The 26774-nt window shown below is 32.1% G+C and overlaps 1 protein-coding gene across 1 annotated transcript in view; it reads left to right on the forward strand.

Annotated features, from left to right (window-relative positions):
• The window catches only part of FSTL5 (follistatin like 5), a gene marked incomplete at both ends in the record, with an annotated part of 636306 nt that overhangs the window by 171459 nt on the left and 438073 nt on the right, over positions 1-26774 (forward strand). Inside the window, one exon of the mRNA XM_080796324.1 lies at positions 18660-18908. Within this exon, the coding sequence (XP_080652450.1) occupies positions 18660-18908 (249 nt within the window). The remainder of the gene's footprint in view (positions 1-18659; positions 18909-26774) is intronic.

The raw sequence follows: 26774 nt of genomic DNA on the forward strand, positions 1-26774 counted from the left end.
AGTAATTTAAACTCACAATCTGATTTCATCAAAGTATCTGGAATTCAATAAATATTTTGCATTAGGTAACTCAGTTTTAAAAAGCACAGCAACTCTTAAAAGAGTAGCATAAAATCATAGTAATGCTTTAAAGTATAAGAGAGGAAAGCAACTTTACCTCTTTCCTTTTATTTCAGTACCTAGGTGCCTAAGAATTAAGTTGACGAAAAAGATTAACAGGAGAGAAAGGTTTTTATATATGCATTCTATGCATGAAGGCAACAAAAGAAATAACCGGTTCCTTAAATGATTAGAGTTGCAAGCTTATAGACCTAATGTAGTAGGGAAAAAGGAAGAGGCTAGGATTTCTAGTACTATGCTGGATAGCAGTGGTGATAGTGGACAGCTCTGCCATGTTCCTGATCTTAGGGAAAAAGCTCTCAGTTTTTTTTTTCTTTTTTTTTTGTTTTGTTTTGTTTTTTCTCCATTGAGAACGATATTCACTGTGGGTTTTTCATAAACGGCTTGTATGATATTGAGGTATCATGCAAACTATCCCTCTATCCCTACACTATCCCTACCCTGTGAAGAGTTTTGATCAGAAAAGGATGCTATACTTTGTCAAATGCTTTTTCAACATCTATTGAGAGTATCATATGATTCTTCTTTTATTAATGTATTGTATCACATTGATTGATTTGTGGATGTTGAACTTGCAGTCCAGAAATAAGTCTCACTTGATCATGGTGAATAATCCTTTTAATGTACTGTTGGATCCTATAGACTACTACTTTGGTGAGAATTTTTGCATCCATGTTCATCAGGGACATTGGTCCGTAATTCTTTTTGATGGGGTCTTTGTCTGGTTTTGGGATCAAGGTCATGCTGGCTTCATAAAATGAGTTTGAAAGTTTTCCTTCCATTTCTATTTTTTTTGGAACAGTTTCTGCAGAATAGTTATTAATTCTTCTTTAAATGTTTGGTAGAATTCTCCTGAGAAGCCATCTGACCCTGGGCTCCTGTTTGTTGGGAGATATTTGATTACTCCTCAATTTCCTTACTGGTTATGGGTCTGTTCAGGTTTTCTATTTCTTTCAGTTCATTTTTGGTAGTTTATACATCTCTAGGAATGCATCCATTTCTTCCAGATTGTCAAATTTTGCTGGTGTATAGTTGCTCATAATATGTTCTTATAATTGTTTGTATTTCTTTGGTGTTGGTTGTGATCTCTCCCCTTTCATTCATGATTGTATTAATTTGGGTCGTTACTCTTTTCTTTTTGATAAGTCTGGCCTGGGGTTTATCAATCTTATAAATTCTTTCAAAGAATCAGCTCTCAGTTTCATTGATCTGTTCTACTGTTCTTTTGGTTTCTATTTCCTTGATTTCTGCTCTCATCTTTATTATTTCTCTTCTCCTGCTGGGTTTAGGTTTTCTTTGCTGTTCTTTATCCAGCTCCTTTAGGTGTAGGGTTAGGTTGTGTATCTGAGACCTTTCTTGTTTCTTAAGAAAGGCTTGCATTGCTATATACTTTCCTCTCAGCACCACATTTGCTGTGTCCCAAAGAGTTTGAACTGTTGTGTTTTCATCTTCATTTGTTTCCATGAATTTTTTCAATTCTTCTTTAATTTCCTGGTTGACCCATTCATTCTTTAGTAGGAAGCTCTTTAGCCTCCATGTATTTGAGTTTTTTCCAACTTCCCTTTTGTGGTTGAGTTCTAGTTTCAAAGCACTGTGGTCTGCAAATATGCAGGAAATAATCTGTCTTTTGGTACTGGTTGAGACCTGATTTGTGACCCAGGAAATGATCTATTCTGGAGAATGTTGCCTGTGCACTAGAGAAGAATGTGTATTTGGTTGCTTTGGGATGGAATGTTCTGAATATATCTGTGATGTTATCATGTCCATCTGGTCCAGTGTGTCATTTAAAGCCTTTAATTTCTTGTTGAGTTTTTGCTTAGATGATCTGTCATTTCAGTGAGGGGGGTGTTAAAGTCCTCTACTATTATTGTATTATTATTGATGTGTTTCTTTGATTTCATTATTAATTGGTTTATATAACTGGCTGATCCCATGTTAGAGGCATAGATATTTAAAATTGTTAGATCTTCTAGTTGGACAGACCCTTTAAGTATGATATAGTGTCCTTCCTCATCTCTTACTATAGTCTTTGGTTTAAAATCTAATTGATCTGATATAAGGATTGCCACACCAGCTTTCTTATCATGTCCATTAGCATGGTAAATTGTTTTCCACCCCCTCACTTTAAGTCTAATCCATACTTCAAGACCCTTTGTCAAACTGGATTATACTATACAGGGAGGAATATATGGTGAGTTTGTAAAGAAACCTTTGACAAACTTGGGTTATATACTTTTTGTGTAAGTATATACCAAAAATTATTTTATTTGTACAAATTTTAATATTAGCAGCATTGATTAGAACAGAAAAAATTTGCAAAATTTTTAAAAAATTATAAAATGACAATGTTCAGAAATATTCCAAAAAATGTCTTTCGCTCCTTTCTTCTCTTTCTTTCCCTTTCCACTTTGAGGTCATCTCTCATTTTGCTCTTAGTTTTCTGACTCAACTCGAAGAATGTTGTAACATGATGCACCAGGATTTCTTGATTCCTCATCTGTAGTTTATGGATTTGGGAAAGGGAAAAGAGATGTGGATGGGATTCTCCCTCATGTAAAGGAAATCTAAAAATTAGCAATTTTGGTACTTGACCATGGATAAATTCTAGGAGGAAAATATTCCAGATATACATATGAGATAGCAGTTGGCTTTGGAAAAGAATATAATAGTTGCCCATTCTTTGACTAATCAGAAGCCTTTAGCCTTCAGTTTTTACTGGATTATTTTAACAGCAACAATAATTTTTTTTTTTGTGATATAGAGAATACATTTCTCTTTGATAAAAATAAAAGTGTCACCTGAGATAAACACTATGGAAAGACAGAACTGTGCTAGTTTCCCTATCCCTCCTCATTGAATGTTTGGGAATTTTCTTAAAGAAAAAAAAAAAAAAATCTCCCTACTTCTAGCATCGTATCTACTAACCAAATTGTAAAGCCAGTAGTATCAAATTTTATATCATTAACTTAACAAGCATTATTTTGCTAAAATAAAATCATTATTTTCAAAATGATACATGACACCATGATGATAGCTCTGAGTATAAAATATGTATGTTCACTTTTTATAAAACAACTTTTCTACCTAGTTTCTCTATTTATACAACTATATGATGCTTATTACTCTAGCATTCTGTGACACCATGTGGCCTTGTTTGACTAAAACACATACTAAATTCTTTATGTCTGCTTCCATACTTTTCTAATTAGCCAAGAAGAGCAAATCAATTACTTCACCATTATCTTATTTCATGATGTCAAATACATCTTATTTTATGAAACAATATAAGATAATGTTTTCATTTTTGAAATTGCTGTTCAATTTTTAATTATACATGTCAAATAGACATTTGTTTTTTGAATTGGCAAAAATATTTCAACATGAGTTCTGAGGCTAATACAGATTATTACTGGCAGTTGATATTAGGGTTTACAAGTATAACGATAACCGTGATTAAGTTCTGGAGTCTTTTTGCAAAATAGGTAGATTATGTTGTTATCAGCAAGCAGCTTTTTAGCTATAAAGACATTAAATTTCAGAATGAAATACAAGTTGATGTAGTGACACCAAGAGTTTCATATCAAGATAGATAGAATGTAGAAGCTGATATTTGTCATTTCAGAGAAAGGAGCAATTAACTTATACCTCAGAAGACTGGAAACTAAGAAGTTGTAATCCTGAAGAAAGAATGAAGCCTTAAATTGATTCTCTGCCTGTTAAGAGACCCAGAAAAACTCCAGAACTCCAATCCTCAATATAAGGCACTGGAAAAAGAAAATCAGTTCTATTTATGAGAAGTTGATGAAAAGGAAAATTAAAAAAAAAATAGTTAAAGAGTGGGTGAAGATAGAGAGGTTATGGTGGGAAATAACCAACAGAAAACTTTAGGACTTCTAGGAATGTGATTGAAGTAATAGCCCCAAGAGATATGAGTCAGTAATTTTTGAGTTTTTTTTTCAAAATGTGTCAATCATCTAAATGATCATAAAAGAAAACACTTGAGCAAAATAAATGGAAACAAATTCCTATTTAACCACAGCAGGTTAATACTACAAAAATAACCAGAATACCTTAAAATTAATGACAACTATGCTATAAACATGTTTCTCATCAGCATTAAAAAAAAGGGGGGGTAAAATAGGGGCACCAGTGTGGCCCAGTCAGTTAAACATCCCACTCTTGATTTCTACTCAGGTTATGATCTCAGAGTCTTAAGATTGAGTCCTGTATTGGGCTTGCACTCAGCCAGAAGTAACCTTCTGATTCCCTCTCTCCCTCTCCCTCTGTCCTTCCTCCTACTCCCCCCCCCAATAAATAAATTAATTAATACATAAATACATTTTTAATGTTAAAATAATGTAAAATAATAATAATAGCTAGCCACAATGGAAACTTTGGGTACTATTGTGATCTTAACAATATTTAGTCTTCAAATCCATCAACATAGAATATCTTTTTATTGAAGTTGTATCAACCTAAATAGGTCATTTTGAATTTCAGCATTGTGTTTCATTTCTATTGTGTAAGGACATTAAACAAATATTCAAACAAGTAGCCTTATAACCATAATTTTGTTTTAGGTGTTATGGAGAAAAGGCACAGAGTTTACAAAAGTACGTTGGCACTGATATCCAGTGGTGGAATTACATTAGTAGTTAAGTAAAGACAAATGTAAAAGAAGGGTGTGAATGAAAGTCTCTTTGATGAGAAGCCATGTAGTGTGAGACCTGTGTGATGAGTGGGAGTTAGACAAAGAATGTTGTGTGTTGGTAGGGAGGTTAGATAATTTTAAAGAGATCACCATATTAGAATATCTAAAGGACCAGGGAGTTTGCAGTAAGGCAGGTGCCAGGCTTGTAGTATGAACCAAGTATTGAAATGCAGCAGACATATGGGCAGAGAGGTCTTTGAATTTTTTTGCCTCACATTTTTCTGTTCCCTAACTCCAGCTCTCAGAAATAAGTCAAAGCAGAAATACCTCTATGGAGAGAAAGAGGTATCCTCAGGAGCAGGATATGGAGAGGAGAGCAGATACAGGGACGGCATCAGCACAAGGTCCTTTGTCCTTCAGAATTTTATATTGCTTTATGGACTTTTTGATTTCCCTGTTACTGCTGGGAAATCAGAAGCTACTCTGTTTCCTAATCCACGTTGTGTTACTGAACACTTTTTTTCTTCTCTTTGAGAGCTTGTAAAAAATTCTCTTTGTTTTCAATATTTTTAAATTTCACAATGTCATTGTATTTGTCTATTCTAATTCCTTTTACTGGGTACTGGGTGAACACTGTCAATTTGGAGATAAATGTTCTTTATTTCTGGGAAATATTTTAATAATTTTATTATTTCCTACCATCTGTTTTTCTTCCCTCTCCATCTGGACCTTCTATTATTTGGACTTTGGAATTCTAGAAGTGGTATCCATTTTGCTTTAAAGTTTTATCTTTTTTTATGTGGTATTTTTTCTACTTATTTTCTGTAAGTTTTTCTTAACTTTCTTATTCACATTTCCTCTTGAAGTTTTTAATTAACTATCAGAGTTTTAAATTCCAATAACTGTTTTGGTTTTTCAAAAAAATCTTCTTGCTCTTATTTTAGGGATTAACTATTATCTTTTATTTCTATCAGAATATAAATTACAAGTTTGGTTTGGTTTGATTTTTGTGGTATTTTTCTCCCTGCACATTCTCATTTCACACTATCTCTGTATGTATGTTTATTTTGGCTTTATTATCCATGTTAGACAGTTTACTCAGATGTCCAGTTAATGTTGGCTTTCTGCTTCAGATCATAAGATAGATATCAAAAAGCTGACTTGGAATTTCTGAGTACTGGGTAAGGTTTTTCAACTGTAAATTTCTCTGTGAGTGACTGGGGTGGGTCAATTTTAGGGAACTCCCAATAGTAGGTTATAAATCCCTCAGAGAAGAATCTTTGAATCACCTGCTTGAGGACTATACTTATGATTGCTAATATTCTTGCATGGTGCTAGGATTGAATGTATTGTGGGGAGAGAACTTCTCTTCACTGCATTCAACGTTCAGTATTCTTCAGATACTGTATAGTATGACAATGTGGACAGGAAATCTTCTACAAAAGAAGAAATATGGTCATAAGATCCAAAGTTAAACTGTTGGCCACATTTTTGTTGCAGAACATTTTCTGTAATATCAACAATATGTTACCATACTAGTGAATCATTAAGGGCTAAGTAGAGTTTGTGGGGTAGCCTGAGAGGTTTTCTTGTTAAATATTGTTCCAGTGAGTATTAAATAGCACATAAGCACATAAGCTTTGTATTGCTACTTTTTTGAAAATCTCCTCCTTTTTTGGTTATCCATTAGAATGAAATAAAATAACAACAATAACAACAGCAGTAATAATATTGATGTTAATAACAACTAACAGTAGTATGGTATTTATTAACAGACAGGTAGTATTTTAAGGTCTTTACATGCATTAATTTACAATGAGTCTATGAAATGAAATAAGTATTATTACCATCTCCATTTTGCAGATGAGAGAACTAAAGTAAAAAGAAACCAAGAAAAGTTTCAAGATCATACGAACAGATACTGATGGAGCCAGGTTTTAAACTCAGGCAGTGGGACTCCTAGTCCAATGCTCCTAACCACTAATGAGCAAATAAAACTTTTTTTTTTAATTACAAGTTCTTTTATGACTAAAAGTGAATGTACTCTACGTTTGTGAAAAACTTTCCAAAATCCAAATTGCTATAATTCCAACTCACCCTTCTGTATATACTTTTTTCCTTACATTCATTCAGGTTATCACCTATCATTTTATATAGATGACTGTCAAATTCAGACCCCTAAAATTTCTATTAAGCTCAAGTTTTACTTTTCCAGTTGTCTATAATACATATCTCCTATATATAACACCAGAATTCTAAAATACAATAGGAACAAAATCCAGGCAAAATGATGTAATGTTTGAAGATGTGAGTTTGAAGCCTGGTGTCATTGCTTACCAACTGTGTGTCCTAGGACATGATAAGTAAAAAATTGCGCTATTTTCTTTTTTATTTGTAAAACAGAAAATGAATGAAACTTAGTTCATAGTTCACAAAGATTAAGAAAGGGAAAATAGGAAAATGCCTTAGTTCATATTTATAAATGATAGTTATTAGAAAAGAAACTTAGTTTGTAGGTGTTTTTCTGTTTCAGAGCTACCACTCAAAGAACTACATAGAAAAAAAAATATTGTTGCTTTTTATGTAATTTTAAAAATATATGGTGGGTAATTACCTAAAAATAAATTATTTAAGAAAAGATATCATAAATTTTGTTAGCTTTCTTTCATTGGGACAATGATAAGGATTGACTTATCACTTTAGGAAATAATCATTCTGAAACTACTTGTAATGTTCATATAAAAATGATACAACAGCCAAGTTTTGTGGGACATAAAATGCTCTTTTGTCTTCCCTTGCTCTAACTTTTCTAACCAATTTCCACCTGTCAAAATCCTAGCCAAATTTTTTAACTCTCTGATCAAATATGACTTCTATTAGAAAGCTTTCGTTATTTCTTTCCCTCAAAACAAATCTCCTGCTCTAAAATTTCATATCATTTTGTATCTTCCATGAGATAAGGCTTTTTACCTTATAAATATTTATGTTTTAATTATCTCATATCCTTATTAAAACATAAGGTCCTTTGGAGACTAAATACAAATGACATGTATGTTAGCATACTTTCAGAACTTGGCTGGTCATCTTTTTGTAGAGAGTTCTGTAACATAACCTCTACATCCAAGAAAGAGAGACAGGCAGAGGAAAGAAACAAGGATAGTCACCAAGTTATAAAAAACCATACAATATCAGTACAATGAGATCATGTGGCACTGGTGCCTAAAAGGCATAATGAGAGAGAAACCCTTGGAAAAGAGTATCAGTGCCAGGTATGTTGGCAGGGTAGGGAAAGTGAGTTGCCAGATCATGAAATAACTTCCAAATTTACACCAAATCTACCATATCTCTCTGCCAGTGGTGTAAAATGGGAAAGCAATAATATTATCTAAGCACATTATACATGATGTAAAGGTGTGTGTAGAGATTATCATGTGCAAATAGAAATTAAAACATTTATAAAAAGATAAAAAAATTTTTGTATATTGTAGTATAATATTGTGCTTTGTTATATAACTTATAAAGAGTTTATCAGTGCTTTGAAAGTAAACAACATCCAGTGATTGGGAAAACACCAGAATCAAAATATTTGGAATGCTAAGAGAGCAACTCACTTATCTAATAAAATTAATAAAATAACCTTTAAAAATAACTGAAAAAGCTTTTGTATTAGTCACACAATGAATTAAAATATTTATTTTATTTTGTGGATAAATGAGATTGCAAATATGCAGATGTGATAAATATAGAATGAGCTGAAAAAACAAATTGTTTTTTTAGAAAGTGTGAAATAATAAACAGTGATATGAAGCAAAGCAATAACAAAAAACAAAAAAAACAAAAAAAAATACATAAAGCTAGAAAATAGAGGTAAATCAGTTAAGACCAAAGACCTAAAAATCATAGTGGAACATAGCTAAATGAGATTTTTTTTTTTTAAGATTTTATTTAATTTGACAGACAGAGATCACAAGTAGGTAGAGAAGCAGGCAGAGAGAGAGGAAGGGAAGCAGGCTTGCTGCTGAGCAGAGAGCCCGTTGCGGGGCTCAATCCCAGGACCCTGGGATCATGACCTGAGCTGAAAGCAGAGTCTTTAACCCACTGAGCCACCCAGGTGCCCGCTAAATGAGATTTTAAATAGAAATATATTAGGGTAATTTTAGCCTCATAGAGTGAATTTGGAAGTTTTCCTTCCTTTTCTATATTTTTGGAATATTTTGAGAAGAATAGGTATTAACTCCTCTTTAAATGTTTGGTAGCATGCCCCTGTGAAACCATCTGGCCTTGGACTTTTTTTTTGGGGGGGGCGAATGAGTTCTTTTATTACTGATTCAATTTCTTGGTTGATTATTGGTCTGTTCAATTTTTTTTTAATTTCTTCCTGTTTCAGATTTGGTAGTTTATATGTTTCTAGGAGCTTATCCATTTCTTCCAGGTAATCCAATTAATTAGCATAGTTTTTCATAATATTCTCTAATAATTATTTGTGTTTCTGTAGTGTTGATTGTTATTTCTCCTCTCTCATTTGTGGTTTAATTTATTTCAGTCCTTTCTCTCTCTCTCTCTCTCTCTTTTTGATAATTCTGGGTAGAAGTTTATTTTTTTGGTCAAGAACTAGCTCCTGTTTTCATTGATCTGTTCTATTGATTTTTTTTTTTTTTTTAGTTTCTATATCATTTATTTCTGCTCTAATTTTTATTATTCCCCTCCTTCTGCTGTCTTTAGACTGTGTTTGTTGTTCTTTTTCTAACTCCTTTATGTACAAGGTTAGATTGTTTATTGCGATTTTTCTTGCTTCTTGAGGTGGGGTTGTATTGCTGTATACAATGAGATATCTTTTTATAACTGTCAGAATGGCTAAAATCAACAACAATAAAAGAAACAACAGGTGTTGGGTGAGGATGTGGAGTTAGAGGAAAGAAACTTCTTGCACTGCTGGTGGGGGTACAAACTGGTGCAGCCAATCTGGAAAACAGTATGGAGTTCCTCAAAAAGTTAAGAATAGAACTACCCCCAAATCCAGCAAGTTTATTACTAGATATCTAAAAAAAAGATACAAAAATATTAATTCAAAGAGATATATACACCTTGGTGTTTATAGCAGCATTACCTGTAATAACCAAATTATGGAAACAGAATGAGTGTCCATCTACTCACTGATGAATGGATAAAGAAGTGATAGAAGTGACTTTTATGTGTGTGTGTGTGTGTGTGTATGGCTTCAGTTTTGATAGTTTGTATACACATACACAAAATGAAATATTACTGAGCTATGAAAAAGAATAAAATCTTGCCATTTGCAATATAGATAGAGCTAAAGAATATTCTGCTAATTGAAATAAGTCAGAGAAAAAGATAATATGTGGAATTTAAGAAACAAAACAAACAAGCAACTGAAAAAAAAAGCAAACAGAGAGGGAGGCAAACCAAGCCCACTGATAATTATCAGAGGAGGAAGTGGGTGGAGGGATGGGTTAAAGAGGTGACAGGGATTAAGGAGAATACACTTGTTGGGATGAGCACTGGATGTTTTATGAAGTGTCGAGTCACTGTATTGTGTACCTGAAACTAATATTACACTGTATATTCCTTAATTGGAATTTAAATAAGAACTTAGAAAAATTTAAATAAGATTATAAGACAAATATATTAATAATTCTAGTATGACAATCATTTTTTGGTAGGATAATTAGTTTTAAGCTATGTAAATTATATTTCTGCTATATACAGCTTAATTTTTGGACACATGAAAAAAGCACATATATATTAGAGCTTCTTAATATAAAGGAAATAATAAACAGTAACTTAAAAAAATAGAACCTCAAGACCTTGGCAATTTTACATATAAAAAGTCTTTTGTTATTTTAGTGGATAGAAAGAGAGTTTTTATTTTCTATATGTATTAGGGAAACATCATGATGGATTGTCATTTCAGCTGAAAAAGAATATGCTAGACTTAACTCTGTGACTATATGTGATATTAAAGTACTAAAACAATTTACCATGCAAGAACTCAGAAAACTGCCTTTTTTTCGTATCTGTACTCTGTTCTTTGTACCTTATTTGCAGTACTTTCTTATAGTTGCTTCTGCTTTTCATACATTCAAATCCTTCCACCACATCATCCTCATCAGTATCATGGTGAGTATCTGTGCATGTCAAATCCTTTCACCACACTTAACCTTGACAAGTAGAACTATTACTCTGAATAGTGTCATAGTCTTACTTCCCCACACTTCTATGTGAGATGACCAAATATTGATGAAAAATAATACAATAATGTAAACTGATGCAATTAAAGATATTTGAATTCCACCCTCAATTGTGTTATTTTAATCCAGAACCCATTATTTATTGTGCTTACTGTTATTATTATTCAAGAATATTGAGACTGTTAAGAATTTCTTCAACTGCTTACAATGCTATTCACAAAGTTATCTTTATTTATAACTACTTCTAAACTCTTTCTTATAATATTCAAAGCTACTCTTTTTCCCTCCTCTCTTTATGACTGATACTGTACTGCTCCATAAATTGATTTTCTTATAGCTGTCCTTGTTCTGACTCACATTAGTTCCACAAAGGCCAGGCAGGTAGCTTCCTGACTATTGTTTCTTTTCTATCCAGCATATTGTATCTTAAAACTATAAAATACCAGATTCCACTGCCAGAGTAGAACACCCCTAACATAGCCTTCAGGGCTGTTCATTATAATCCTTTTCTAATATGCTAACCACATCTTCTACCAATCTCTGCATTCTTGTAACATGAAATCATCATGTGCATATATCTACACATTTGTTCAAAATCTCCTTTTTGGATTCTGTTCTTTACATGACTAATTCTGATACAGTGCCGGCCTTTTCTCCTCCAGAATGCTTTCTAGAACACTACTGGTCTGGATTGCGTGTCCTTCCATTATAAGGTGGTGACATAATGCATTTGAGGTAGTACTCTTTTATTGCCTCCTTGAACTTTGTCCAGTTCAAGCTGTGGAGTGAACCTGTGTCTGTTACCTCTAAGATGTTAGGTGCATGAAAAACCAAAACACCTGCTTTTATTCCAAACACCTACATCAGGGGAACTGACAGAATTCAGAAGATAAAGTTTATGAAAAAATTGTATAGGAAGTAGATTTAAACCAGAGTTGATGGAGGGGAGAAGTAAGTGGTTTGTTGAAAGAAATGAGTTGATGCGAGTAGAGTGTCTTGTGTTCTGATTGTTTTTCTTTGTCTTTTCTTTCTTTCTTTCTTTTTTTTTTTTTTAACGTGTAAAGAATTTGAGTGACCATGGGAATAGGAGTTAGAGTTGTAAAGTAATGAACTGTGTATTCTGAACCTGACATCAAATGTATTTGATCTCTCATGCTTTGCTGCTTCAGAAAGCCCTCCCTTACGTTGACTTACACCCGCAAAGAGGAAAAAAAAAAGAAATCTAAAAATGACAGAGATTGAAGTTTTATAACTTAATCATGGAAGTATAGTGTCCTGGATGTAGTAATAAATTGATTTTTAGGAAACAAAGGCTCTTTTTTGCAAATAGTGGATGATCAAGTTCTGTTGATGATGGAGAAAGTTGTGTGCTTTGGAAGGAGGGGATATATAGGAACTCTTTGTACTTTCAATTTTTTCCCAACTTTTTATTGTTGTCAAATACATATAAAATTACCTTTTTAACCATTGTTAAGTGTATAACCCAGTGGTTAACTATGCAACCATCACCACTACACTTCAGAATTCTCCAAATCTCTTTTCATCTTGCAAAACTGAAGCTATACCCATTAAGCAACAACTCCCCATTCCCCCTCCCCCAGCCTATTGTCAAACTACCATCCTTGTTTATGTCTGCATGATTTTGATTCCCTAGGGATCTCATAATTGGAATCATATTGTATTTGTCTTTTTGTGATTATGGAAGTCTGTACTTCCACACAATTTTGTTATGAACCTAAAAATGCTAAAAAAATAAAGTCTATTAGTTAAAAACATAAAGTCACTTCTTACAAAGAAAAGTATTTTTTCTCTTTTTTAAAGATTTTAATTATTTACTTGAGAGAGAGAGAAAGAGAGTTCACAAGTGTGTAGGAGGGGCAGAGGGAGAGGGAGAAGTGTATCCCAGCCTAACCAACTAAGCCACTCAGGCACACCAAGAAAAATAATTTTTTCAAAGGAAATGAAGCATATTAAAAGCAATTTATTGAAGTAGATTTTAAATTTGAAATTTTTCAGGTCTAAAAGCAATATTTTTCTGCAGCCATTCTTACAGTTCTAATAAAAATTTCTGTCTTTTCTCCCTCAATTCCTATTGGCCATTTGGCTGGTCTGACTCCAACAATCAGCATTATAATTAATCTTTAGTTTTTGTACCCAGATCTACCCTTCCATTACAATGTTTGACCTTCACTTTAAGTATTTTATTTTGTTATCTAATATTCTTCTTCTTTTTCTTTTCTTTCTTTTTTTTTTTTTTTTAGATTTATTTATTTAAGAGAGAGAGAAAGAGCACAAGCAAGGGGTAGAGGCAGAGGGAGAGGGAGAAGCAGGCACCCTGTGAAGTAGGGAGATTGATGCAGGGCTGGATCCCAGGACTCTGCGATCATGACCTGAGCTGGAGGCAGATGCTTAACCAATGGAGTGAGCCAGGAAGCCATAGTCATTTAATATTCTTTATCAAGTGTGAAAATATCTAAATTGTTTGAGAATAATCCATCTACAGCTTTAATTTTTAAATAAATAAGAAATAAGATATTTTTAAAGTTTTGGGTTTATTCCAAAGCCTGAAATACTTCAAGTATCACAGATGATTGAGCATATGTCTTTACTCTCATTGCATATACTTCTATAAAATAAAGCTTTTATATTATGTCTGCTAATTGATTTATTTTCTTATTTGCTATATCAATCAACATCATTTATAGAAGACAGTAGCAGCCATTAAACAAAAGAAATACTTCTTTCCTTTAATATCACTCAAAATCTTTACAGAACTAAAATATCTAAACGTAAATGTTTTGTTTTTAATTGTCACTGCTATCTAAAGGAAAGGTCTCAAATGCCATATACACACCTATTATCTATCTATCTGTTTCTCAAGTTATCTGTCTATTAGCATATCTCTAATGCCATTGCACTCCTAGCTACTAAAGGAAAGTATTATCAAGTAAGATTTAGCTTCCAACCATTTCCATGATCTAAATAAATTACAGAGAAGATGAGAATATTTTTATTTGCTAAAGTGTATAAACACAAGTTCTCAATAGGATAGAAATATTAAGTTATTAGAGAAATCATGGCTCCTAGATGGGACACAGGAAGAATAAAATTAATGATGAGGAAAACATTTTTGTGTGCTTTGTTATCAAGGTCACTAGTTGGGGTGAAAGATTTCTGAGAGTGCATCTTAACCTCTTTCAGTGTTCTGCTGTTGAAATTATACTGCAGTTGAGAACGTCAAACAAGAAGTAAATAACCGTTAGCATATTAGCTAGTGGTAACTTCTTAAAACAACACATCAAAAATCACCTGTGCTGGCGAAAATTTCTTTGATTTAAACAGGAACTATATTTTGGATGGTTGGAACTTAACCGAATTCCTGGTTTTGTTTTGTTTTGTTTTACTTATCTTTTTTTTCATATTTACTTCTTTTAAAATCAATCTGATTGCAGAATTACATGAAGGTGCTTACAGAAGTCCAATGGACTGTCTAAAATAAGATGGGGAAGAAGTTTCCAAATTCACTGGAGTACAGACATGTGACCATTTAAACTGTCTTTCAGTAGTGGTGCACTGGGCAAACTATCATTCATGCAGACTTATTTTGATCGATTCACAAAGCAGCAGCAGGATATACATATCTCAATCATTAAAGGTCATGAGAAGATCATATTGTGTTCTATCTTCTGCAGGCATTGGATTATTTACTTGAAATGCTACTTGCCATGAAGTTTGTAAGGACTGACTGTGTTTTGTTAGAGTTTGCAGTGTGCAACAAAAAATTGTATTTTGTATTTACTGAAGAGTTTTGTGATTTTTCTATATGTGGGTAACAAAACGTCATCAAAGTATTATACTTACTTATAAAGCAAACTATGTTATTATATAAACTTGAGGGTGTCTTGTTTTTGCAGATAAGGGAAATTTTTATGTGATGGATGTTCTTGAATATTTTGGACATGTTACTTGGGAAAAACATATTTCCACACTCCCATAAATTAATTCCTAATAGACGTATTAAAGCTAGAGTTGTCAAAAGCTGTTCTTTATTCATTCCACTGATTTTAAGTCAATATATTCTACATGCCAAGTCTACAGTAAATGATAGTTCTTAATAATTATAACTATATTTGTTAAACACAAACTCTTAAGCCAAGCACGTGCAGTGCATTATCTCACAGAATCCTCTTGTGGGATCAATCATATTATCCTATGGCCATTATTATTATCCTCATTTTATTTATTCATTAAATAATACTTCCAGAGTTTCTTCTTTGTTCTAGTTAGGGAAACTGAGGCACACCAATTTTAACTAATTGCCTAAAAATTGCACTTATAGTGACTGTTGGAATACAAATTAAAGGACTGATTTCATGATCCATTGTTGTAATTATTAACATGATAAAAAATAGAATATATAATGACAAAATCTTAGAAATGAGAAATTAGAAAATCTAAGTGAAAAATAATTTCACATTTTATATGGCTGAGGCTGTTTTTAGAATATGAAAATATTTAAACTAGATAATTATATGATTATTTAATGTAGCTGAGTTTAAATATGAAGCATTCTAGAGAAAGCTTATTAATATATTTCTCAGTTAACAGCTTTTATTAAAATCAAAATTGTGTTTTGCCAAGCATTCTTAAATGAAAGGATTAGATGAGAGTAAATCTGAAGATAATTTATTACTTCCCTCTTATCTAACTATTTGAATATCAGGCCTGAAGACATTACAACCTGGATGAGATCAGACAAATAGGTAATAGAAAAGCAAAGACTCTAACTCTGTTCTCTAGTCAAAAACCTTTTGTTTTGTTTAACAAGTCAAAGTTAACCTAATACTCATATTTTGGACTCTAGCATTATACATTTATATGAGACAATTAACACCTCAAATAACTCGGCATTCTAAATTAATTATGTTTATATTCCACAGGAATCATTAGAGGTAGTCATTAGCTCATCAATATCTGTTTTTTCCTTCCTCTGCTGTTCCTATTTTCAATTCAGTACCAGTCTATTTCCTACCTTGTCTATCCCTAGAGCAGCCTTCTGAATGTCTAACCCATTTGTAAGACATAACCTCAACTGCGACATGATACATTGTTTGTGAGGTTTTACCTGTTATTATCCATCTCACTCTCCTTTGTGCCCCTAAATGTGCCCCTAAATCTTTACCTCACTACTTTGACACACTCAAATTCTGCCATATGCCCTCTGTGAACCACTAAAAAAACTGTCAACGATTATTCTTTTCATCTATCCTATAGCAAGTAACATAGAACCTTGCAAATAATAAGTAGAGTTTATTAAAGTTTATTTCAATTTACATCAATTCTATATTAAGTACTGTTTGATAAATTGCATATTTCATATATAAATGACTTGAAGAGGGGTGTGTCATGATTGGGAATCTGAAAAGACCATCTTTAGAATTCTATAGAATTATTTTGCTTTATAACTTGGTGTCTTTTATCTTTCAAGGTTTCATCTTAGTTTTAAATCTGAGGAGTTTTTATAACACTCTGAAGGCATAGAATTTATAAAATGATGTAAGTGTTAAATATACAACACTTTTTTTGGAACAAATGCTATTTTATCAAGTTATGAGAGAGCAGGATATAAGTTCTTGATTAAAATTCATTTTGTGTGTCATCTGACTGAATGTACTTAAAAGAAATCTTTGACATGTTGATCAGATTAAATTGATTTAATCTCAGCTGAAACTTAAGTTCAGCGTTAGTCATGGATAATTACTGTCAGAAAGGATATGTTCTAGCTATTCATTTACATAATATGAGCCTTCTTTTGGATTGCATATGAATTAATTAAATTTCCTTTAATTGTAGCAACTACATGCAACATGCAGCTTCTAGCTAGTTCATTAACTTCTAGAAAATGGCCAATATCCTAATACAAATCTCTGAGCTGGAGTACAGGCTTTGAGAGGAAAAAATTAAGAAGAGAGACTGTAGGAATGCAATTCACCAACCTAGATATATGAGAAATGACTTCATTTTTAGCAGAGCATTTCTCCCCAAAATGAAAACTACTAATTCAGTTAGCCAACTCATTTGTAACTAAAATGTAAAATGATCAGACTTTCAATAAACATTAGACTCATTCCTTGACAGTAAAAAATTATTCTCTTGATAAATCTTAAACTATTTGACAGCAAAAAAACAACAACTTAGAATTAGATAGTAAGAACACAAAGGAAATATAAGGTATACAAGTACATGAGTCAGATTCCTGACAGTCACATCTTGGGCTCTATAAACGTTAGATCAACAATTGGCATAAATACTGGCATAAGGATGAGAAAAAATATTTTCCAAATTGAAATCAGTCATTATTTTACAGTCACAAGTGAAATAATTTTGGACTTTTTAAAAATAGACTGCATTGAACATTAAAAAGTATAATGCCAAAAGAAAACTTTGCCCAGTATTATATCCACCTAGCTGTCTGTTTTTCTCCATCTTTTCTTAGTTAATTCTAAATACTTGCATTATTTTATGCATATGTATGTATATGTATATATTATATCTGTGTTTTTATATCTTATATCTGTGTGTTTTATTATATCTGTGTGTGTCTATAAATATATATACTTATATATAAAATATATTAAAATATATATTATATGTAATATATATTTTAATATATTTTATAATTAAATATATACTTATAATTAATATATTAAAATATATTCATAATTAAAATTGAATTAATTAAATTAAAATATATATGATAATATATTATATATTTATAATGTATGTGTGTGTGTATATGTGTTCTATATATATATATATATATATACACACACACACATATATATATATATATTTAGTTTACTGATTTTTTTTACTTTCCAGTGAGATAAATTCTCAAAGGAGAAAAGCCAAATCTGTCTTAAAAGTGTAGTGATTCAGATTGATTAGTTTGGTTTTAGTACAAGACTGCTGGATCTACTTACTCTTTTCTGATGCCAATGGAGATTGTTAAACTGAATATGTAGCAATAAAATTGAATTCATGATTTATTCATTTAGTTAAGAAATGTATTTGTGATTGTCCAGTGGCAAAGGTCAAACAAGAAAAGATCAACTACCAGAACCCATCAAGAAGTTTTCAAGACGCAATTATTTTCCATTCTTATTTCTTGCTTTATATACATACATGTCATTTTTCCTACTATTAGTGTAAAAGTTGACATTTATTTAACATTCACTATATGACAGGTAAGTGATTCCTGTGGATTCTTACACGTAATATCTTGTACAACTTTAGGAGGGAGTCCACACTATTACCATTAGTAACAGATGGGACAACTTGGCACAAAGAAGTAATTTGTCCAAAGACATATAGCTAGTAAATGCTAGAATCAGTATTTGAACTTAGGCAGTTCAATTTTGGAGATCATGTTCTTAAGGACCACACTACTCATTGGAGAGGGAGAAGAGAGCTCCACCACAGGGGGGTAGGAAGGAAAGACTATTGAGAGTGTTTTTGAAAGGTCATCTACCTGTCTAATACAAGTCTCTTTTGTACTGAGAACAACTGAACCCTGATTATACTATATTTCTCATAGACTTTTCCTTATTTCATATTTTGACACGCACATATTATTTAAACATATGAATGCAAATGATTTTCTTCTTCTTTGTCTTCAGGATTCCTGATTCAGGATGGCGCTCTGGGGTCTTGTGAAAATAAATACTGTGGTTTGGGAAGGCACTGTGTCATCAGCAGAGAGACAGGGCAACCAGAATGTGCCTGTATGAACGTTTGCAAGAGACACTACAAACCTGTGTGTGGATCTGATGGAGAATTTTATGAAAACCACTGTGAAGTGCATAGAGCTGCTTGCCTGAAAAAGCAAAAGATTACCATTGTTCACAACGAAGACTGCTTCTTTAAAGGTAAATATGGGGTGAACCTAAAGTGTCACCTTCTATTCCTTTCCTTCTCTCAACTACTGCCTTTAAGTATAAACTTTAGCATGATTTCATATCAGCAAGTATTTAAAAAGGGAAAGAAAAAAATGTGAGTTTAATTACATCAATAAGCAGTAAGTATATAGAAATGTACATGGACACAATTCTGAATCTCAATTACGAGTACAAAGTTGGCCAAAATATGACTCAAATTTAATATAGCTTACAGCATTGCACCATATGGCTTCCCAATCATGGCAGTTATCTTAGGACACAGGGAGGCCAATTCAGCCAACAGGCCAAATCCATCCAGTGAAAAGCACCTGGAGTGGAATTGAGTGAATAGTGAATGCCAACCCATGCTGTGATAACATCTCATTTCTTCCTGATTAAAAACGATGGGTTTCAGTTTGCACCACATAATTTGGGTTAGATGGAACCCGTAAATGTCCATTGAAATAACTCTGAAGAACTCTGTTAAATTTAAATAGTAAATGTGGGATTACAACAACCTAAAACCTAAAAATATTGGTATTTATTTTCATGGTACCCAAAACCATTGGTTACTGTTTATGAAAAAGTATTGCTGAATTAGTAATTTGAGAAATTATCTTAATGTGCTATATAAGTACATGAATCATTGAACATTTCTAATGTTATTTATTCATAAACCTATTTTGTCTTTATTTGTTTCTACTGGAGAAATATTTACTTATTTATAGTCAAAACCCAGAGTGAAATTCTAAGATGTTAAATACACAGAACATTCGAATAGGTTAGTGATCAACCTGATTTCTAATCTTCACTTTGTTCCCATCCCATTTTTTCATAACTTCCCTCAAGTTTATTTACACTTAAGACTTGTCTGATATTAGGTAAAATGGCTAAAAACTTTCCTTTCTCAAACATGGTAGAATAAATAAAATATTATTTCCAAGGTGATCATAAAATGATATACAGAGCTTTTCAAATGATATAAGGTGCAATACTCTGTAGTCAGTGTGGCTACTAGAAGCCCATTGATATAATTGAAGTAAAATGATAATAGTTTCTTTACGATGGTGAACTATGTGCACCTTGAATTCATGCACAGAGTATTTTATGATATCAGGTTCTCTTCTTGTACAGAAAATAGCATATGTTTTGGTTTCGAGTTCAATTTATTCCCTTCTTCTATCAAATGTATTTTACAATTAACTAAAATTAATTCTATTAGCAATGTGCTTTAAAACTCATGGAAGAGTATTTGTGTGTGTGTGTGTTTGTGTGTGTGTGTATTTATTCTGTCATTTCAACCCAAGATGGTACAGTAACAATATTGCTGTGCCACTGATACATGACATCATACAACTATATACATAATATTCTATTGAGGTAATTTAGATACATTCTCAAAATGAGGTTTTGTCCAACTGACACCCAGCAATCAGTTATGTGGAAACATATGATATTAGATATCATGTGAGAAAAAAACATTTGGTATATTCTAATGTTCAACTTTATTGCTGGATGCTTAGGCATAATACAAGTCAATGTGTATATCAGCACGGACATAGATGAACTGGATATAGCTAGGAATCTTGTCTGCCCTATGAGTTCACAAAACAATGGTTTGAAAAACATTTGTCTTTCAGACTTATACCGAGTATATTTAACAAATTTATTGATTTTTTTCAAAAGACTTTCTCATCATATGTAAGTCAAAATACTTTCTTAACTAATTACACCTAGTATTAAAATTTCATTTGTATTATCCGGGTTAGTTACCAAGGGTTTATGCATTACTCGGGTCTCAGAATTTGTGTCTTCGGATTATTTATTTTGGGATTTTGCCTAACACATGTATACCTCACAAAAGGAATTTATTTTAGCAGAAAGGAACTAAGTGATGTACAACCAAACAATAAGTTACCTGTCTTATTGGTCTGCAGTTGACCAAGTTTAAGGTGCGAAACAAGATTCATGACAGCTAAACACCTGACATGGTTGGTTGTCGTGGCCCAAATTAATCCTTGTGATTATGAACTTTAATTTCCGTAGAATGTTGCAATTATATAATGGCCCAAAGGAAGAAGCAAATTAAAATATTAAGTTCAAGAACTGCTAAAAACCTATGTTTAATTAGATTTTTAATGGAAAAAAAATCAAAACAAACTAAATAACAGGAATGAGTTTTCTTCCAAAAAAAATTGTGTTTTAGATCTAATAAAAGGTAATTATACAAACCTTAGAATAAGAGTCAACAAACAAGAAACTAATGGCCAAACTCAGGTTACAGTCCACTTTTTTTAAAACAATGTGTTATTGGGACAGAGCGCAGCCATTTATTTAGGAATTTCCTTTGGATGTTTTTGCAAAATGAAAGGAGATTTGAGTATTTATAACAGAGATAATATGGTCTGCAAAGCACAAAAAAACATTTTGTCTGGATCTTCCCATAAAAAGTTTGTTAACATCTGCTATAGAAGATTACCAGTGCCTTAAAATTAATTTTTAAAAATGCTGAAAGATCTTCTCTATATCTTCTTGGCCGTGGTGTTAAATATAGGGACCTACTCATGTGTTACATTACATTAAACTCATATCCACGCACAAATGGTTACACGTAAAACAGGAAATCGGAGTAAGATCAGTGGGTAGTGTTAAAGATGATATCCTGGTTATGATGTTGTACTAAAGTTTTCAAAATCTTACTATTGGTAGAAACTGGTTAAAGAGTACATAGAATCTCTATTATTTCTTACAACCTCATATGACTCTACAGTTATCTCAAAATAAAAAGAATTTAATAAGAAAAACTACTGAAAATATGAGCAAATACTTAAGATAATTTTAAAGAAAGTATGGTTTACATTATTCATTAATTATTTCAATATTAAGGTTAAGTCCTATTTTACATATCAAATTTATCAGGTTAATGTTTGTTATTTATATTAAACTTATTAAAATGAATTATATCTGTATAATCATGTTTATTGATTATATTAAAATTAAGATTAGAGTTCAAGTTAGGGAGATTTATATCTATATTTACTTTTACATCTTTATATCTATGCATATATCTATAACTATAGCTGTATCTATATCTCTCCCTTCTACTGTATGTGTTAAATATTTAAACACCTCCGTAGTATGCTTAGCACTTGTTATTACTAACTCTTAAATAGAGACAAGGATTCACTAAGAATTTTCTTTAGTGATTTATGATCTGTGGAACCATAAATAAAACATATAATCGATCTAAGAATATAGCATCTTTAAATTTATTTCTATTCACATTCTGTGATTACAAAGAAACTGGCTGTAATAGGATATAGAAAATTACAGTATTTTTTTACTGGCACCAAAACTTTAAGATGATACTTGGCATATGTTGGGGAGGAAAAAAGTTTTTCTATATTTCTATTCTTCTGGCTGGCCTAATAATCAAATTGACATGAGACAGGTGAGAGGAGAAAAATAAATTCAATTACATATACATGGGGACCCATAAGAAAATGAGACTCATTGACAGGGAATTGAGGTTTATATGCATCCTGAAGTAAGAAGAGGGCAAGAGTCTGGGACTTCAAACTGGAGAAGACAATCCACAGGGAAATGGAAGAGCAGAAGATTGGTAAACAAATGTTTGCCATGTCTTGCTGAGAAGTTTTCCTTATGTTACCAAAAAACTAAAAACAAACAAAAAAACTTTTGTAATAAATACTACTGGTACAGGCCCCCTATCTCAATTCTTTTAGCCAGTTGAGGGGGAGGAGGAGACCAAAAAGGTCTTTGTGGGTCTGAAGGGCCTTTGCTGTCTTCAAATAAGATTGTCTGGAAATAATCCTCCTGCCAAAGTGACACATTCTGAGGTGAACTGTACTGAATCCCATCACATAGCATAAAACATTCTATTTTTGTGTAAGGCCTAGCTGTTCCTTGTGATAGCAGTTTTGGCTTAAAGTCATCTCCCACCCCCACTCTACCCCCAAAGGGCTTCTAGCTTCTGCAATTCATGTCACTAATAACAAGTATAATTTTCTCTCACCCCGACTCCAGGTCCGTCTGTCTTACACAGCAGAATTTACTTACTCAGACAATAAATATAAGCTAGAGTAAGAAACTCAAGATATAACTTATGCCAAAATGAGTAAGGAATTAAACCTTTTATGAGAAAGTCAATTGAACAGAAACCCTTTTGCCATTTACTGTGCTGAGAATAAAACCTCCATAAAAACAAATGTTCTGTGCACTTAAATGTGCATCACAAACAATAACAACTTGGGAAATATGGTTTTTATGGCTATGTGTGCACTATTTGAATGAGATCTGACATTGTGTTCTTTTTCTTTGGTATGATCTGGAGAGACATTCATATTCCATTTTTTAATTGGTTCTTTTACCTGATTTTTTTTTTTTTTTAAGATAGGATTGAAGAACTTGAGCTAGAAAACTAGGCTGCCAATGATACAATGCTATTTTAAAATATAACTGTAATTATTTTGTTAAAACACATGGGATTTTAGATTACCTTTTCTTTTTTTGAAGGAAGGCTTTGTAAAGTTTCTATTTTATGTTTGTATTTTATGCCATTTCATGAAAAATAGTAATCTTGATAAATATTTAAACTATGGAGAGTAACACCTAGATATGTGTTTGTTTGCTTTGGTCTGGGTTTTGGGCAGTATTAGCCAAGTGAAACTGCAGGATGGTAGTGAAATTAATAAATTGGAGAACTACAAATGTGCTCTCTTTAAGACCGTAACATACACACAGACGCTCTAGATGTCTTGAATGCCCTCAGTACAGACAACATCAAAACCAATTTGATTAATCCCCGGAATTGGGGTAGATTTACAGTAAAACTTTCTGAATTTGGTGTTATGAAATTGACTGAGTTGTATTTCACTTTCAAAATTTATCTCACATTTAACATTTAATTAAAGTTAACAATATAGTTTTGTTGCTGCTCTAGTCAAAATGTGAAATATAGAATTCTGTGCATTGCTCATGATATCTGTAGAAATCATTGTAATGTGTACACTCAGAAAGTTACCATTAGTTGTTAAAATAATACCAAATGTTTATTTCTCCTCTGATTTTTGAAAATTCTATAAAGGACTCTGTAGACATTATGTATTATATGGGCTTGCCTTCCATTTATAGATAGATAGTGGATAAATGATAGATTTTACATATAATATGAAAATGATCTAAAAGAAAGAGATTTGGATATCGACTACTTAACAAATACATTAAAAAATATTACCAGAAAGAAAGAGAGAGATAGAATACAGGTGATAATAATAGTAATTTGATTATTATTTATTTCAAAACACTTTCACAGTGTTTATTATTATTAGTGTCTTTTATTGTTTCATCATAATAACAAGCCAGTGTACTATAAAGAAGGCAAGATTAAGACTTTAAAAATGGCCTGCAAAACACTTCCATAGCAAGTTAATGCTACTTTGTTAAGAACCAAGGGATTCTGTCTTCTTTAGTGCATGTATGCTCCAAATATTCTGCTGAAATATATACCATGATGTCTTACTTGTCTAAGATTTTTAAAACTTTATTTTTAATAGTGATTTCCATGAACATGTGGCATTATTTAGAAATATTCTTGCTCACTGTGGTATTTTGAAGGATTGATTAAGTCACACGTTTGATATAGTTCTTAGCCAACTGAAGAACATAGTAACAGATAATAATTATTTAAGGCTGTAACTTTTATACAATAACTGTGAACATTTGATTGCGACAAATTCTCAAATTTGAATCTGTAAAGCCACATATATTTTCTTTTAGGTTTATATTAGTTTATAATCTTGCATCAAAAGACTCTGGTTAAATTACTACATTATTGAATTTGCCAGGTTATAGCAGGTTAATTATGGTAGTAAATTTCTGATTGTAGGTAAGACTACTTAAAGAAAAAATAACTAACTTGAGTATAGAAATATATTTATTATTAATTTCTTGGTTGACATTTGAAGAGCTCTCTTATAATAACCTTCCTCACAGATTTTATTTAGGCTGATTTTGTTTATCTTATGCTATAAATAGAATATCTATTAGATAGGTGACAATGTTATGCAACCAGATAAGAACATGTTTTCTATGATTGTATGAACATTCCATTAGTAGCTATAAGCACAATATTCAATAATGACAAAAAATGAGAACATTTTATACCTTTTATGAGTTCAAATAATTTTTCTTCTATCTTGACACTGTTGAAATATTTTATCAGTCACTACCAGTCACTGACACCTTCACTTATAAGGTTTATTTTCTCAGTATCGTATTTTCAAATGCAGAATGTGACATTTCTGTACCTTACCAGGTGAAGAATATTTTTTACAACCATTTTTTTTAATGCAGTAAAAAATCTTCTCTTTGAAATTTCTTTGCAAAATAGGATGATGGAAAACTTTCCATTGATTACATTCAGCGTATATAATTGGGAATAAAATGTTCTAGAAAATGCAACTGAAAAATTTTCTCTATTAGGCTGATTTATATTTCACTTTTAAAATCCTTTCTGAGTGGGTGGTGCCTGGGTGGCTCTGCCAGCTAAGTGTCCAACTCCTGATTTTTGCTCAGGTCATGATCTCAGGGTCATAAGATCAAGCCCTGTATTATGCTTTGCACTGGATGTGGAGTCTGGTTAGGATTCTTTCTCTCCCTCTCCCTTTGTCCCTCCCCTGCATACTCTCTCTCTCTCATAAATAAATAGATAAATAGATAAAAAGAAAGATAAATAAATAAATAAAATCCTTTCTGAGGGCTGTCTTTAGGTACTTTAGAGGACGTTTGAAAAACCTATTAATAATGAAAATTTTAAAACAAATGGGAAAATTGAGAAGCTTTGCCTATGATTATCATCCAGATAATTACGTGAAAAAATATTTGGAGGGAATCACATTGAATAAAGGAGATTTGGCATTTTCCAGCACAATGTAAGGCATAGGTAATTAATGATGTTGCTCTTTTGATAACTGGTTAAGGAAAGTATAAGGAATTTCAATTAATAAAAAATATAATTAATTTAATGCGGGTAATATGCAGTTTGTTTTTAGCTCATGACACCACATCTTCTGGCTATAAATTACTTAGCAACCTCATGGTTACAATAGAGGGTGGTGTGTACTCAGACAAATGTGAAGCATTTTGTGTGTTCCTCTATGTGATAATCACTTTAAAGACTTGTTTCTATATGTTTCTTTGATCAATATATGAATTTCCATTGATTTGTAGAATGTCTCTCTAAAAGTCTCCCACCAAAATCTAGGCATGAGTTGTGATTACATTTTGTCAGTATTTTTTTTCCCTCTTGATGACAGGTGAAGAGATGTTGGATGAGATTTCATTAGTACAGAAAAATAAGGTTTAAGTTAAGCGAGCAATTAGTATCTAGTTGTAGTTACCCAAAAGAGAGATGGATGAGGGTAGTTTGAATCAAGATGAACGAAGTGCCATTGGCAGTACAAAGATGTCTGGCTATCTGACATATTTTGCTGTGAAGTGGACATGGAGTTTATGGGAATTAAGAAAAAATAAGCTAACCTAAAAAAGAAAATTTGAGGAGTCATTTATGGAAATGTGAAACACTGGGGGACTCACACTTTTGAAAGTGGATGTGAGGGGAAAATATATACACATACATATGCATTTAAGGTTAGTTAAATTTAAATCCCTTTTAGACAAGCAAGGAAAATGTCATTTATGCAGTGGAATATGAGTCAGGAAATCAAAGGAAAATTTGGAGGAAGATATGTACATATAGGACTTATTAGTATACTAATAAAGAGAAAGGCAAAGGACTCAGTAGTTGAGATAAACTAGAGAAGGAGTGCACATTGG

Source organism: Martes martes (assembly GCF_963455335.1).
Source record: "Martes martes genome assembly, chromosome: 2".
Lineage (NCBI taxonomy): Eukaryota > Metazoa > Chordata > Mammalia > Carnivora > Mustelidae > Martes > Martes martes.